This window comes from Panulirus ornatus, chromosome 46 (genome assembly GCF_036320965.1).
Source record: "Panulirus ornatus isolate Po-2019 chromosome 46, ASM3632096v1, whole genome shotgun sequence".
Taxonomy (NCBI): Eukaryota; Metazoa; Arthropoda; class Malacostraca; order Decapoda; family Palinuridae; genus Panulirus; species Panulirus ornatus.
The window spans coordinates 26389854-26405144 of NC_092269.1; the positions used below are offsets into that span (position 1 = coordinate 26389854).

Consider the following 15291-nt stretch of genomic DNA (forward strand, 5'->3'; position numbering starts at 1 on the left):
TTTTTCCCTGCAAAAATCGTCCAAATGCCTCTCTCTTCTCTTTCACTAATACTCTTACTTGGAGAAAAACTGGAGGAAGTGAAGTGTTTTAGATATCTGGGAGTGGATCTGTCAGCGGATGGAACCATGGAAGCGGAAGTGGATCATAGGGTGGGGGAGGGGGCGAAAATTTTGGGAGCCTTGAAAAATGTGTGGAAGTCGAGAACATTATCTCGAAAAGCAAAAATGGGTATGTTTGAAGGAATAGTGGTTCCAACAATGTTGTATGGTTGCGAGGCGTGGGCTATGGATAGAGATGTGCGCAGGAGGATGGATGTGCTGGAAATGAGATGTTTGAGGAAAATGTGTGGTGTGAGGTGGTTTGATCGAGTAAGTAACGTAAGGGTAAGAGAGATGTGTGGAAATAAAAAGAGCGTGGTTGAGAGAGCAGAAGAGGGTGTTTTGAAATGGTTTGGGCACATGGAGAGAATGAGTGAGGAAAGATTGACCAAGAGGATATATGTGTCGGAGGTGGAGGGAACGAGGAGAAGAGGGAGACCAAATTGGAGGTGGAAAGATGGAGTGAAAAGGATTTAGTGTGATCGGGGCCTGAACATGCAGGAGGGTGAAAGGAGGGCAAGGAATAGAGTGAATTGGAGCGATGTGGTATACCGGGGTTGACGTGCTGTCAGTGGATTGAATCAAGGCATGTGAAGCGTCTGGGGTAAACCATGGAAAGCTGTGTAGGTATGTATATTTGCGTGTGTGGACGTGTGTATGTACATGTGTATGGGGGGGGGGGGGCATTTCTTTCGTCTGTTTCCTTGCGCTACCTCGCAAACGCGGGAGACAGCGACAAAGTATAAAAAAAAAAAAAAATATATATATATATATATATATATATATATCTTTTTTTTTTTTTTTTGCTTTGTCGCTGTCTCCCGCGTTTGCGAGGTAGCGCAAGGAAACAGACGAAAGAAATGGCCCAACCCACCCCCATACACATGTATATACATACATCCACACACGCAAAATATACATATATATATATATATATATATATATATATATATATATATATATATATATTTTTTTTTTTTTTTATACTTTGTCGCTGTCTCCCGCGTTTGCGAGGTAGCGCAAGGAAACAGACGAAAGAAATGGCCCAACCCCCCCCCCCCCATACACATGTACATACACACGTCCACACACGCAAATATACATACCTACACAGCTTTCCATGGTTTACCCCAGACGCTTCACATGCCTTGATTCAATCCACTGACAGCACGTCAACCCCTGTATACCCCTGTATATATATATATATATATATATATTTTTTTTTTTTTTTTTTTTTTGCTTTGTCGCTGTCTCCCGCGTTTGCGAGGTATCGCAAGGAAACAGACGAAAGAAATGGCCCAACCCACCCCTATACACATGTATATACATACATCCACACACGCAAAATATACATACCTACACAGCTTTCCATGGTTTACCCCAGACGCTTCACATGCCCCGATTCAATCCACTGACAGCACGTCAACCCCGGTATACCACATCGCTCCAATTCACTCTATTCCTTGCCCTCCTTTCACCCTCCTGCATGTTCAGGCCCCGATCACACAAAATCTTTTTCACTCCATCTTTCCACCTACAATTTGGTCTCCCTCTTCTCCTCGTTCCCTCCACCTCCGACACATATATCCTCTTGGTCAATCTTTCCTCACTCATTCTCTCCATGTGCCCAAACCATTTCAAAACACCCTCTTCTGCTCTCTCAACCACGCTCTTTTTATTTCCACACATCTCTCTTACCCTTACGTTACTTACTCGATCAAACCACCTCACACCACACATTGTCCTCAAACATCTCATTTCCAGCACATCCATCCTCCTGCGCACAACTCTATTCATGGCCCACGCCTCGCAACCATACAACATTGTTGGAACCACTATTCCTTCAAACATACTCATTTTTGCTTTCCGAGATAATGTTCTCGACTTCCACACATTCTTCAAGGCTCCCAAAATTTTCGCCCCCTCCCCCACCCTATGATCCACTTCCGCTTCCATGGTTCCATCCGCTGCCAGATCCACTCCCAGATATCTAAAACACTTCACTTCCTCCAGTTTTTCTCCATTCAAACTCACCTCCCAATTGACTTGACCTTCAACCCTACTGTACCTAATAACCTTGCTCTTATTCACATTTACTCTTAACTTTCTTCTTTCACACACTTTACCAAACTCAGTCACCAGCTTCTGCAGTTTCTCACATGAATCAGCCACCAGCGCTGTATCAGCAAACAACAACTGACTCACTTCCCAAGCTCTCTCATCCCCAACAGACTTCATACTTGCCACTCTATCCAGAACTCTTGCATTCACCTCCGTAACAACCCCATCCATAAACAAATTAAACAACCATGGAGACATCACACACCCCTGCCGCAAACCTACATTCACTGAGAACCAATCACTTTCCACTCTTCCTACACGTACACATGCCTTACATCCTCGATAAAAACTTTTCACTGCTTCTAACAACTTGCCTCCCACACCATATATTCTTAATACCTTCCACAGAGCATCTCTATCAACTCTATCATATGCCTTCTCCAGATCCATAAATGCTACATACAGATCCATTTGCTTTGCTAAGTATTTCTCACATACATTCTTCAAAGCAAACACCTGATCCACACATCCTCTACCACTTCTGAAACCACACTGCTCTTCCCCAATCTATATATATATATATATATATATATATATATATATATATATATATATATATATAGATATATATATATATATATATATATAGGGGTGTTTGTGTGTGTGTGTGTGTGTGTGTGTGTTTGTGTGTGTGTGTGTGTGTGTGTTTGTGTGTGTGTGTGTGTGTGTGTGTGTGTGTGCGTGTGTGAGTGGATGGATCTTTTTCATTTGTTTCCTGGCGCCACTTCGCTGACCTGGGAAACGGTGATCGAGTATAATAAATACAATATAAGGTTTATATATATATATATATATATATATATATATATATATATATATATATATATATATATATATATATATATATATATATCATGTTAATGAGATGGCCATGCTGACTCAGCTTACATAAAAGAAATATAACTTTTCATTTAATGTTTCTTACCTCAATGATTGTCTCTTAAACTTACGTCCTTAACCTTATTAACATACTTTTCAGCCTAATTAGATCACTAAACTTTCTCATCGTGCTGCTCGTCCCACTAAGTTCATTCATTATGATCTTTCCTCGCTCGTGATGAAAGTATCTTAGATACTTTGAAAGTCAATAATCTCACGTTAGCGGAAATGTATTACTGCTGGAAAACATGAATTAGAAAACGTTTCTGTTGACCTATCAGAAAACATGTATTAGAAAACGTTCCTGTTGACCTATCAGAAAACATGAATTAGAAAATGTTACTGTTGACCAATCAGAAAACATGAATTAGAAAACGTTACTGTTGATCTTCTATCAGAAAACATGGCTTAGAAAACGTTATTCTTGGCCTTCTATGAGGAAACATGGCTTAGAAAACTTTACTGTTGACATTCTATCAGAAAACATGACCTAGAACACGTTACTGTTGACCTTCTATCAGAAACACGACCTAGAAAACGTTACTGTTGACCTATCAGAAAACATGTATTAGAAAACGTTCCTGTTGACCTATCAGAAAATATGAATTAGAAAATGTTACTGTTGACCTATCAGAAAACATGAATTAGAAAACGTTACTGTTGATCTTCTATCAGAAAACATGGCTTAGAAAACGGTACTGTTGATCCAGGAGAACCCTAATTGCTAAATATCATTAAGGTTCTTGACTGACTGTTCGTGTTTCATAAGGAAACTGACCTTCGCTTCTTGTGACCTGTCTTGACCCATGGGCGCGCCTCCTTACCTTATTCCAGAATTTGGAGCGTCGGGGGTTGAGGGGGAAGACGATGGCTCTGTACCGATCGACAGCGATGGCTGTGAGTGTGAAGATGGACACGTTGACGCTCAGGGTTTGGAAGAAAGGGCAGAAGGCACACATAAACTCGGGAAGGTTCCACCGCTGCAGGAGCGCAGCCTGAAACTGCAACATGGAATGAGTTGCATTAGATGAGGTGGCTGCAGTGTGTGTGTGTGTGTGTGTGTGTGTGTGTGTGGAAGGGTAGTGTTTAATGACCTGTTTGTAAAGTTTGGTGATAGAGTGATTCACTTTTGCTGCCGCCATCTCTCGAACTCTCTTTACCTACGGTGGTCCAGAGTGAAAGAGTAAAGACAATGGTCGAGTGTTATGTGTCAGAGGTGACAGTGACAGCGCTCTGTCCTTGGACGGGTGACTGACGCAGGAGGAGGAGAAGTGAGTCGCTTTGTTCAAACCAGTCGCTAGTGTAGTCTGGTAATGTAATAAGGCTTCATCATGGTAAGCAGTTCGCAAAGAGCTTTCTTACGAAGGGTCTTGAAGAGGTTAAGTATTGCTTTGGTAGAGGACCCGGTCTCGTTGATGGGTTTCATTTCTTAATGCAGGTTGTGACCCAGGGTAAGTTAAGGTCTAGAGATCTTTTCAGAAATGAATCGGTTGTACTGAATCTGTGATAGGAATGAAGTAGCTCATCCATTCATCCTTGTTTCACCCATGCTAATCACTTCACATCCAAAGATACTGGAATATTTATTGTCCACAGTGGCGAGATGATGAATGGATCTGTGTGTCTTGACACGCTGCTCCCAGACGATGGGTCGTGGTCTGGCCAGGGTGGTGTTTGTCTGTTGGTAAGGGTGAGGTGGGGGGAGGGGGGTGCTTTTTCTCTGGTCAGCCATCGGTTGATATAAGGTCAAGAGTTGTTGTTCTCATCTGTTTACATCCTGCAGAAATTCCTGTGGATCAGTGTTGTGGATTTCATCACAGTCCTCACACAGTATTAATCGCACACGTTCATCTGGCCTCTGAGATAATTCTGAGCCGTAAATAAGTTTCGGCTGGGGTGGGTTAGCACTGTGTAATCCTACATTGCTTTTACCCCCAAAGAATTTTCCACACGTAAGCAAAACAGTGATGGTCCCCCACACCACCGTGGCCACTGGTGCGAAGATGATTGAATAGTCCATAAACTGCACAGAGCATGTATCTGGAATACCCTGTCAGGGCTCTGTGGTGGGAACACGACCTCGTCCATCATATCTGGGAGCGAAGTGGCGTCTGATAGCAACAGCGTTGGTAGTTCAATCCAGAACTGAGAGAGAGTTGATGATAAGGCTTAATGCGAGTGGGTCTTGTGGGTTTAGAGGATCCGACACTTAGTGATCCTCCCAATATCTCGACCTTGCCTGGGGTCTAGATGGGATGGAATCGATCTAAAGAACTAAGATTCACAGTAATGATAGTAGTACTTGGATGATCATTTGTATACTTCAGGCAACATAAGGCAACTGAGGAGTTGTAAACAATGCCCGACACCTTCGGCCAAGGGGTGTCGACGGCTCTGGCCATCGGCGGGTTGTTTCAGACAGCGTTCCCTTGGAGGCTCACTTCCACCATTGTTCTTAATCCTCTGGTTATTTCATGTTTTGGGGACAAATACATCAAATTTTATATAACATTTGGCTACGTAAGGGGCAGGAGAGGGCTAAGGTGGAGGGTTCACTGAACAAGCAGCAATAGAGAGGCAGGCACGTTCCCTTCCCGCGATGGGCTGATTTCCATTGATTTTTACCATAAGAGCAGCGACGCTGTTGTCCACTCCCACCCATCCTGCGGGCGGTGACGTAAAAAAGAGAGAGAAATATAGAGAGGCACAGAAGGTCCCAGGGACTAGGCCACAGTGACTGATTTATAAGTTATAGAATGAGCAAGATGGATTCCAGTGATTCTCCGTTTTGATACAAGGAAGACCAAGTTCGTTCCACATGTTTAGAAAGCCAAGGATTATTCTCGTATTCATTCTGTATTTTCCTCAAGCTTTCCAATCCTTTTCTTTGGTGCTAGAGTAAGCAGAGGTGCACCAATAATCAGAGAACGAATGCGCGTGATGTAACTTCGGATTCCAAACTAACCAGTCAACTACACAATCCTATCCTCGCTTTATTTTGATAACACTAGACATACATGAACAGTCACGGAATCCATCAAACCCGAGTTAGAAACCCTTATAAAGTTATTACGATTCTCAGTTCGCCGTCCACTGTCCAGGAAAAGGAATATATCTGGGTATTTGATTTGTGGGAACCCACCTGCTGTACGTCTGTCACTAAGGAATCAGGTTTGTGTTGAGTGGATAGGAATTTCCTATTTGTATCTTGTCGGTTGTCCAAGTGTCTCTGGCTTTCTTGCTTATCAGATTGGTGATTTATATATATATATATATATATATATATATATATATATATATATATATATATATATATATATATATATATATATATATATATATATATATATATATATTTTTTTTTTTTTTTTTCAAACTATTCGCCATTTCCCGCGTTAGCGAGGTAGCGTTAAGAACAGAGGACTGGGCCATTGAGGGAATATCCTCACCTGGCCCCCTTCTCTGTTCCTTCTTTTGGAAAATTAAAAAAAATTGAGAGGGGAGGATTTCCAGCCCCCCGCTCTCTTCCCTTTTAGTCGCCTTCTACGACACGCAGGGAATACGTGGGAAGCATTCTTTCTCCCCTATCCCAAGGGATATATATATATATATATATATATATATATATATATATATGTATATATACATATATATATATATATATATATATATATATATATATATATATATATATATATATATATATATATATATATATATATATATATATGTATTTTTTTTTTTTTTTTATACTTTGTCGCTGTCTCCCGCGTTTGCGAGGTAGCGCAAGGAAACAGACGAAAGAAATGGCCCAACCCCCCCCCATACACATGTATATACATACGTCCACACACGCAAATATACATACCTACACAGCTTTCCATGGTTTACCCCAGACGCTTCACATGCCTTGATTCAATCCACTGACAGCATGTCAACCCCGGTATACCACATCGCTCCAATTCACTCTATTCCTTGCCCTCCTTTCACCCTCCTGCGTGTTCAGGCCCCGATCACACAAAATCTTTTTCACTCCATCTTTCCACCTCCAATTTGGTCTCCCTCTTCTCCTTGCTCCCTCCACCTCCGACACATATATCCTCTTGGTCAATCTTTCCTCACTCATCCTCTCCATGTGCCCAAACCACTTCAAAACACCCTCTTCTGCTCTCTCAACCACGCTCTTTTTATTTCCACACATCTCTCTTACCCTTACGTTACTCACTCGATCAAACCACCTCACACCACACATTGTCCTCAAACATCTCATTTCCAGCACATCCATCCTCCTGCGCACAACTCTATCCATAGCCCACGCCTCGCAACCATACAACATTGTTGGAACCACTATTCCTTCAAACATACCTATTTTTGCTTTCCGAGATAATGTTCTCGACTTCCACACATTCCTCAAGGCCCCCAGAATTTTCGCCCCCTCCCCCACCCTATGATCCACTTCCGCTTCCATGGTTCCATCCGCTGCCAGATCCACTCCCAGATATCTAAAACACTTCACTTCCTCCAGTTTTTCTCCGTTCAAACTCACCTCCCAATTGACTTGACCCTCAACCCTACTGTACCTAATAACCTTGCTCTTATTCACATTTACTCTTAACTTTCTTCTTCCACACACTTTACCAAACTCAGTCACCAGCTTCTGCAGTTTCTCACATGAATCAGCCACCAGCGCTGTATCATCAGCGAACAACAACTGACTCACTTCCAAGCTCTCTCATCCCCAACAGACTTCATACTTGCCCCTCTTTCCAAGACTCTTGCATTTACCTCCCTAACAACCCCATCCATAAACAAATTAAACAAACATGGAGACATCACACACCCCTGCCGCAAACCTACATTCACTGAGAACCAATCACTTTCCTCTCTTCCTACACGTACACATGCCTTACATCCTCGATAAAAACTTTTCACTGCTTCTAACAACTTTCCTCCCACCCCATATATTCTTAATACCTTCCACAGAGCATCTCTATCAACTCTATCATATGCCTTCTCCAGATCCATAAATGCTACATACAAATCCATTTCCTCTTCTAAGTATTTCTCACATACATTCTTCAAAGCAAACACCTGATCCACACATCCTCTGCCACTTCTGAAACCACACTGCTCTTCCCCAATCTGATGCTCTGTACATGCCTTCACCCTCTCAATCAATACCCTCCCATATAATTTACCAGGAATACTCAACAAACTTATACCTCTGTAATTTGAGCACTCACTCTTATCCCCTTTGCCTTTGCACAATGGCACTATGCACGCATTCCGCCAATCCTCAGGCACCTCACCATGAGTCATACATACATTAAATAACCTTACCAACCAGTCCACAATACAGTCACCCCCTTTTTTAATAAATTCCACTGCAATACCATCCAAACCTGCTGCCTTGCCGGCTTTCATCTTCCGCAAAGCTTTCACTACCTCTTCTCTGTTTACCAAATCATTTTCCCTAACCCTCTCACTTTGCACTATCCCTGGGGATAGGGGTGAAAGAATACTTCCCACGTATTCCTCGCGTGTCGTAGAAAGCGACTAGAGGGGACGGGAGCGGGGGGCCAGAAATCCTCCCCTCCTTGTATTAACTTTCTAAAATGGGAAACAGAAGGAGACACGCGGGGAGTGCTCATCCTCCTCGAAGGCTCAGAGTGGGGTGCCTAAATGTGTGTGGATGTAACCAAGATGTGAAAAAAGGAGAGATAGGTAGTATGTTTGAGGAAAGGAACCTGGATGTTTTGGCTCTGAGTGAAACGAAGCTCAAGGGTAAAGGGGAAGAGTGGTTTGGGAATGTCTGGGGAGTAAAGTCAGGGGTTAGTGAGAGGACAAGAGCAAGGGAATATATATATATATATATATATATATATATATATATATATATATATATATATATATATATATATATATATATATATATATACATATATATATATATATATATATATATATATATATATATATATATATATATATATATATATATGTATATATATATATATATATATATATATATATATATATTATCCCTGGGGATAGGGGAGAAAGAATACTTCCCACGTATTCCCTGCGTGTCGTAGAAGGCGACCAAAAGGGGAGGGAGCGGGGGGCTGGAAATCCTCCCCTCTCGTTTCTTTTTTTTTAAATTTTCCAAAAGAAGGAACAGAGAACGAGGCCAGGTGAGGATATTCCCTCAGAGGCCCAGTCCTCTGTTCTTAACGCTACCTTGCTAACGCAGGAAATGGCGAATAGTTTGAAATATATATATATATATATATATATATATATATATATATATATATATATATATATATATATATATATATATAATTTTTTTTTTTTTTTTGCTTTGTCGCTATCTCCCGCGTTAGCGAGGTAGCGCAAGGAAACAGACGAAAGAATGGCCCAACTCACCCACATACACATGTACATACATACACGTCCACACGTGCACATATACATACCTATACATCTCAACGCATACATATATATATACACACAAACACATACATATATACACATGTACATAATTCATACAGTCTGCCTTTATTCATTCTCATCGTCACCCCGCCACACATGAAATAACAACCTCCTTCCCCCTAGTGTGCGCGGGGTAACGCTAGGAAAAGACAACAAAGGCCACATTCGCTCACACTCAGTCTGTAGCTGTCATGTAATAATGCCCCGATACCACGCTCCCTTTCCACATCCAGGCCCCACAAAACTTTCCATGGTTTACCCCAGATGCTTCACATGCCCTGGTTCAATCCATTGACAGCACGTCGACCCCTGTATACCACATCGTTCCAGTTCACTCTATTCCTTGCACGCCTTTCACCCTCCTGCATGTTCAGGCCCCGATCGCCCAAAATCTTTTTCACTCCATCCTTCCCCCTCCAATTTGGTATCCCGCTTCTCCGCGTTCCCTCCACCTCTGACACATATATTCTCTTGGTCAATCTTTCCTCACTCATTCTCTCCATGTGACCAAACCATTTCAAAACACCCTCTTCTGCTCTTTCAACCACACTCTTTTCATTACCACACATCTCTCTTACCCTATTATTACTTACTCGATCAAACCACCTCACACTACATATTGTCCTCAAACATCTCATTTCCAGCACATCCATCCTCCTACGCACAACTCTATCCATAGCTCACGCCTCGCAACCATATAACATTGTTGGAACCACTCTCTCTCTCTCTCTCTCTCTCTCTCTCTCTCTCTCTCTCTCTCTCTCTCTCTCTCTCTCTCTCTCTCTCTCTCTATATATATATATATATATATATATATCATTTACTATGCATGATAGCTGTTTCCCGCGTCAGTGAGGTAGTGCCAGGAAACAGACAAAGAATGGCCTATCCACTCATATACACGTATGTGTATATGAACGCCTACTTACGCACATATACCTACCTATACATATCAACATATGCATACATATACATACACATACGCAGGCATATACATATGTACACATGTACATATTCATACTTGCTTGCCTTCATCCATTCCTGGAGCTACGCCCCACAGGAAACAGCATCGCTACCTCCTGCTTCAGCGAGGCAGCGCCAGGAAAACGGACAAAAAGGTCACATTCGTTCACACTCAGTCTCTACCTGTCATGGGTAATGCACCGAAACCACAGCTCCCTTTCTACATCCAGGCACCACAGACCTTTCCATGGTTTACCCCCGATGTTTCACATGCCTTAGTTCAGACCACTGTGAGAACGTCGATCCCGGTATAACACATGGTTCCAATTCACTCTATTACTTGCACGCCTCTCACCCTCCTGTATGTTCAGGCCCCGATCGCTCAAAATCTTTTTCACTCCATCCTTCCACCTTCAATTTGTTCTCCCACTTCTTCTTGTTCCCTCCATCTCTAACACACATATCTTAATTGTCAATCTTACCTCACTCATTCTCTCCATGTGACCAAACCATTTCAATACACTCTCTTCTGCTCTCTCAACCACACTCTTTTCATTTCCACACATCTCTCTTACCCTTTCATTACGTATTCGATTAAACCACCTTACACCACATATTGTCCTCAAACATCTCATTTCCAACACGTCCACCCTCCGTATATATATCTATATCTATCTATCTATCTATCTATCTATCTGTCTATCTATCTAGGGAAAATGATTTGGTAAACAGAGAAGAGGTAGTAAAAGCTTTGCGGAAGATGAAAGCCAGCAAGGCAGCAGGTTTGGATGGTATTGCAGTGGAATTTATTAAAAAAGGGGATGACTGTATTGGTGACTGGTTGGTAAGGTTATTTAATATATGTATGATTCATGGTGAGGTGCCTGAGGATTGGCGGAATGCGTGCATAGTGCCATTGTACAAAGGCAAAGGGGATAAGAGTGAGTGCTCAAATTACAGAGGTATAAGTTTGTTGAGTATTCCTGGTAAATTATATGGGAGGGTATTGATTGAGAGGGTGAAGGCATGTACAGAGCATCAGATTGGGGAAGAGCAGTGTGGTTTCAGAAGTGGTAGAGGATGTGTGGATCAGGTGTTTGCTTTGAAGAATGTATGTGAGAAATACTTAGAAAAGCAAATGGATTTGTATGTAGCATTTATGGATCTGGAGAAGGCATATGATAGAGTTGATAGAGATGCTCTGTGGAAGGTACTAAGAATATATGGTGTGGGAGGCAAGTTGTTAGAAGCAGTGAAAAGTTTTTATCGAGGATGTAAGGCATGTGTACGTGTAGGAAGAGAAGAAAGTGATTGGTTCTCAGTGAATGTAGGTTTGCGGCAGGGGTGTGTGATGTCTCCATGGCTGTTTAGTTTGTTTATGGATGGGGTTGTTAGGGAGGTGAATGCAAGAGTTTTGGAAAGAGGGGCAATTATGCATTCTGTTGGGGATGAGAGAGCTTGGGAAGTGAGTCAGTTGTTGTTCGCTGATGATACAGCACTGGTGGCTGATTCATGTGAGAAACTGCAGAAGCTGGTGACTGAGTTTGGTAAAGTGTGTGAAAGAAGAAAGTTAAGAGTAAATGTGAATAAGAGCAAGGTTATTAGGTACAGTAGGGTTGAGGGTCAAGTCAATTGGGAGGTAAGTTTGAATGGAGAAAAACTGGAGGAAGTAAAGTGTTTTAGATATCTGGGAGTGGATCTGGCAGCGGATGGAACCATGGAAGCGGAAGTGAATCATGGAGAGGGGGAGGGGGCGAAAATCCTGGGAGCCTTGAAGAATGTGTGGAAGTCGAGAACATTATCTCTGAAAGCAAAAATAGGTATGTTTGAAAGAATAGTGGTTCCAACAATGTTGTATGGTTGCGAGGCGTGGGCTATGGATAGAGTTGGGCGCAGGAGGGTGGATGTGCTGGAAATGAGATGTTTGAGGACAATATGTGGTGTGAGGTGGTTTGATCGAGTAAGTAATGTAAGGGTAAGAGAGATGTGTGGAAATAAAAAGAGCGTGGTTGAGAGAGCAGAAGAGGGTGTTTTGAAATGGTTTGGGCACATGGAGAGAATGAGCGAGGAAAGATTGACCAAGAGGATATATGTGTCGGAGGTGGAGGGAACGAGGAGAAGTGGGAAACCAAATTGGAGGTGGAAAGATGGAGTGAAAAAGATTTTGAGTATCGGGGCCTGAACATGCAGGAGGGTGGTGAAAGGTGGGCAAGGAATAGAGTAAATTGGATCGATGTGGTATACCGGGGTCGACGTGCTGTCAATGGATTGAATCAGGGCATGTGAAGCGTCTGGGGTAAACCATGGAAAGTTGTGTGGGGCCTGGATGTGGAAAGGGAGCTGTGGTTTCGGGCATTATTGCATGACAGCTAGAGACTGAGTGTGAACGAATGGGGCCTTTGTTGTCTTTTCCTAGCGCTACCTCGCACACGTGAGGGGGGAGGGGGATATTATTCCGTGTGTGGCGAGGTGGCGATGGGAATGAATAAAGGCAGACAGTGTGAACTGTGTGCATGTGTACATATGTATGTGTCTGTGTGTGTATATATATGTGTACATTGAGATGTATGGGTATGTATATTTGCGTGTGTGGACGTGTATGTATATACATGTGTATGGGGGTAGGTTGGGCCATTTCCTTCGTCTGTTTCCTTGCGTTACCTCGCAAACGCGGGAGACAGCGACAAAGCAAAATAGATATATAAGTATATATATATATATATATATATATATATATATATATATATATATATATATATATATATATATATATATATATATATATATATATATATATATATATATACCTCTGTAATTTGAGCACTCACTCTTATCCCCTTTGCCTTTGTACAATGGCACTATGCACGCATTCCGCCAATCCTCAGGCACCTCACCATGAGTCATACATACATTAAATAACCTTACCAACCAGTCAATAATACAGTCACTCCCTTTTTTAATAAATTCCACTGCAATACCATCCAAACCTGCTGCCTTGCCGGCTTTCATCTTCTGCAAAGCTTTTACTACCTCTTCTCTGTTTACCAAATCATTTTCCCTAACCCTCTCACTTTGCACACCACCTCGACCAAAACACCCTATATCTGCCACTCTATCATCAAACCCATTCAACAAACCTTCAAAATACTCACTCCATCTCCTTCTCACATCACCACTACTTGTTATCACCTCCCCATTTGCTCAATTTACAGAGGTTTGTTGAGTATTCCTGGTAAATTATATGTGAGGGTTTTGATTGAGAGGGTGAAGGTATGTACTGAGCATCAGATTGGGGAATGGCAGTGTGGATTCAGAAGTGGTAGAGGATGTGTGGATCAGGTGTTTGCTTTGAAGAATGTATGTGAGAAATACTTAGAAAAGCAAATGGATTTGTATGTAGCATTTATGGATCTGGAGAAGGCATATGATAGAGTTGATAGAGATGCTCTGTGGAAGGTATTAAAAATATATGGTGTGGGAGGCAAGTTGTTAGAAGCAGTGAAAAGTTTTTATCGAGGATGTAAGGCATGTGTACGTGTAGGTAGAGAGGAAAGTGATTGGTTCTCAGTGAATGTAGGTTTGCGGCAGGGGTGTGTGATGTCTCCATGGTTGTTTAATTTGTTTATGGATGGGGTTGTTACGGAGGTGAATGCAAGAGTTTTGGATAGAGGGGCAAGTATGAAGTCTGTTGGGGATGAGAGAGCTTGGGAAGTGAGTCAGTTGTTGTTCGCTGATGATACAGCGCTGGTGGCTGATTCATGTGAGAAACTGCAGAAGCTGGTGACTGAGTTTGGTAAAGTGTGTGAAAGAAGAAAGTTAAGAGTAAATGTGAATAAGAGCAAGGCAATTAGGTACAGTAGGGTTGAGGGTCAAGTCAATTGGGAGGTAAGTTTGAATGGAGAAAAACTGGAGGGAGTAAAGTGTTTTAGATATCTGGGAGTGGATCTGGCAGCGGATGGAACCATGGAAGCGGAAGTGGATCATAGGGTGGGGGAGGGGGCGAAAATCCTGGGAGCCTTGAAGAATGTGTGGAAGTCGAGAACATTATCTCTGAAAGCAAAAATGGGTATGTTTGAAAGAATAGTGGTTCCAACAATGTTGTATGGTTGCGAGGCGTGGGCTATGGATAGAGTTGTGCGCAGGAGGATGGATGTGCTGGAAATGAGATGTTTGAGGACAATGTGTGGTGTGAGGTGGTTTGATCGAGTAAGTAACGTAAGGGTAAGAGAGATGTGTGGAAATAAAAGAGAGTGGTTGAGAGAGCAGAAGAGGGTGTTTTGAAATGGTTTGGGCACATGGAGAGAATGAGTGAGGAAAGATTAACCAAGAGGATATATGTGTCGGAGGTGGAGGGAACGAGGAGAAGTGGGAGACCAAATTGGAAGTGGAAAGATGGAGTGAAAAAGATTTTGTGTGATCGGGGCCTGAACATGCAGGAGGTTGAAAGGAGGGCAAGGAATAGAGTGAATTGGTTCGATGTGGTATACCGGGGTTGACGTGCTGTCAGTGGATTGAATCAGGGTATGTGAAGCGTCTGGGGTAAACCATGGAAAGCTGTGTAGGTATGTATATTTGCTTATGTGGACGTATGTATATACATGTGTATGGGGGTGGGTTGGGCCATTTGTTTCGTCTGTTTCCTTGCGCTACCTCGCAAACGCGGGAGACAGCGAGAAAGCAAAAAAAAAAAAAATGTATATATATATATATATATATATATATATATATATATAT

At 42.2% G+C, this 15291-nt stretch overlaps 1 protein-coding gene across 1 annotated transcript in view; it reads right to left on the minus strand.

Moving 5' to 3' along the window:
• LOC139763339 (substance-K receptor-like) overlaps window positions 1-15291 on the minus strand; it is a 571743-nt gene that overhangs the window by 35955 nt on the left and 520497 nt on the right. The window contains exon 4 of the mRNA XM_071689360.1: window positions 3924-4100. Within this exon, the coding sequence (XP_071545461.1) occupies window positions 3924-4100 (177 nt within the window). The remainder of the gene's footprint in view (window positions 1-3923; window positions 4101-15291) is intronic.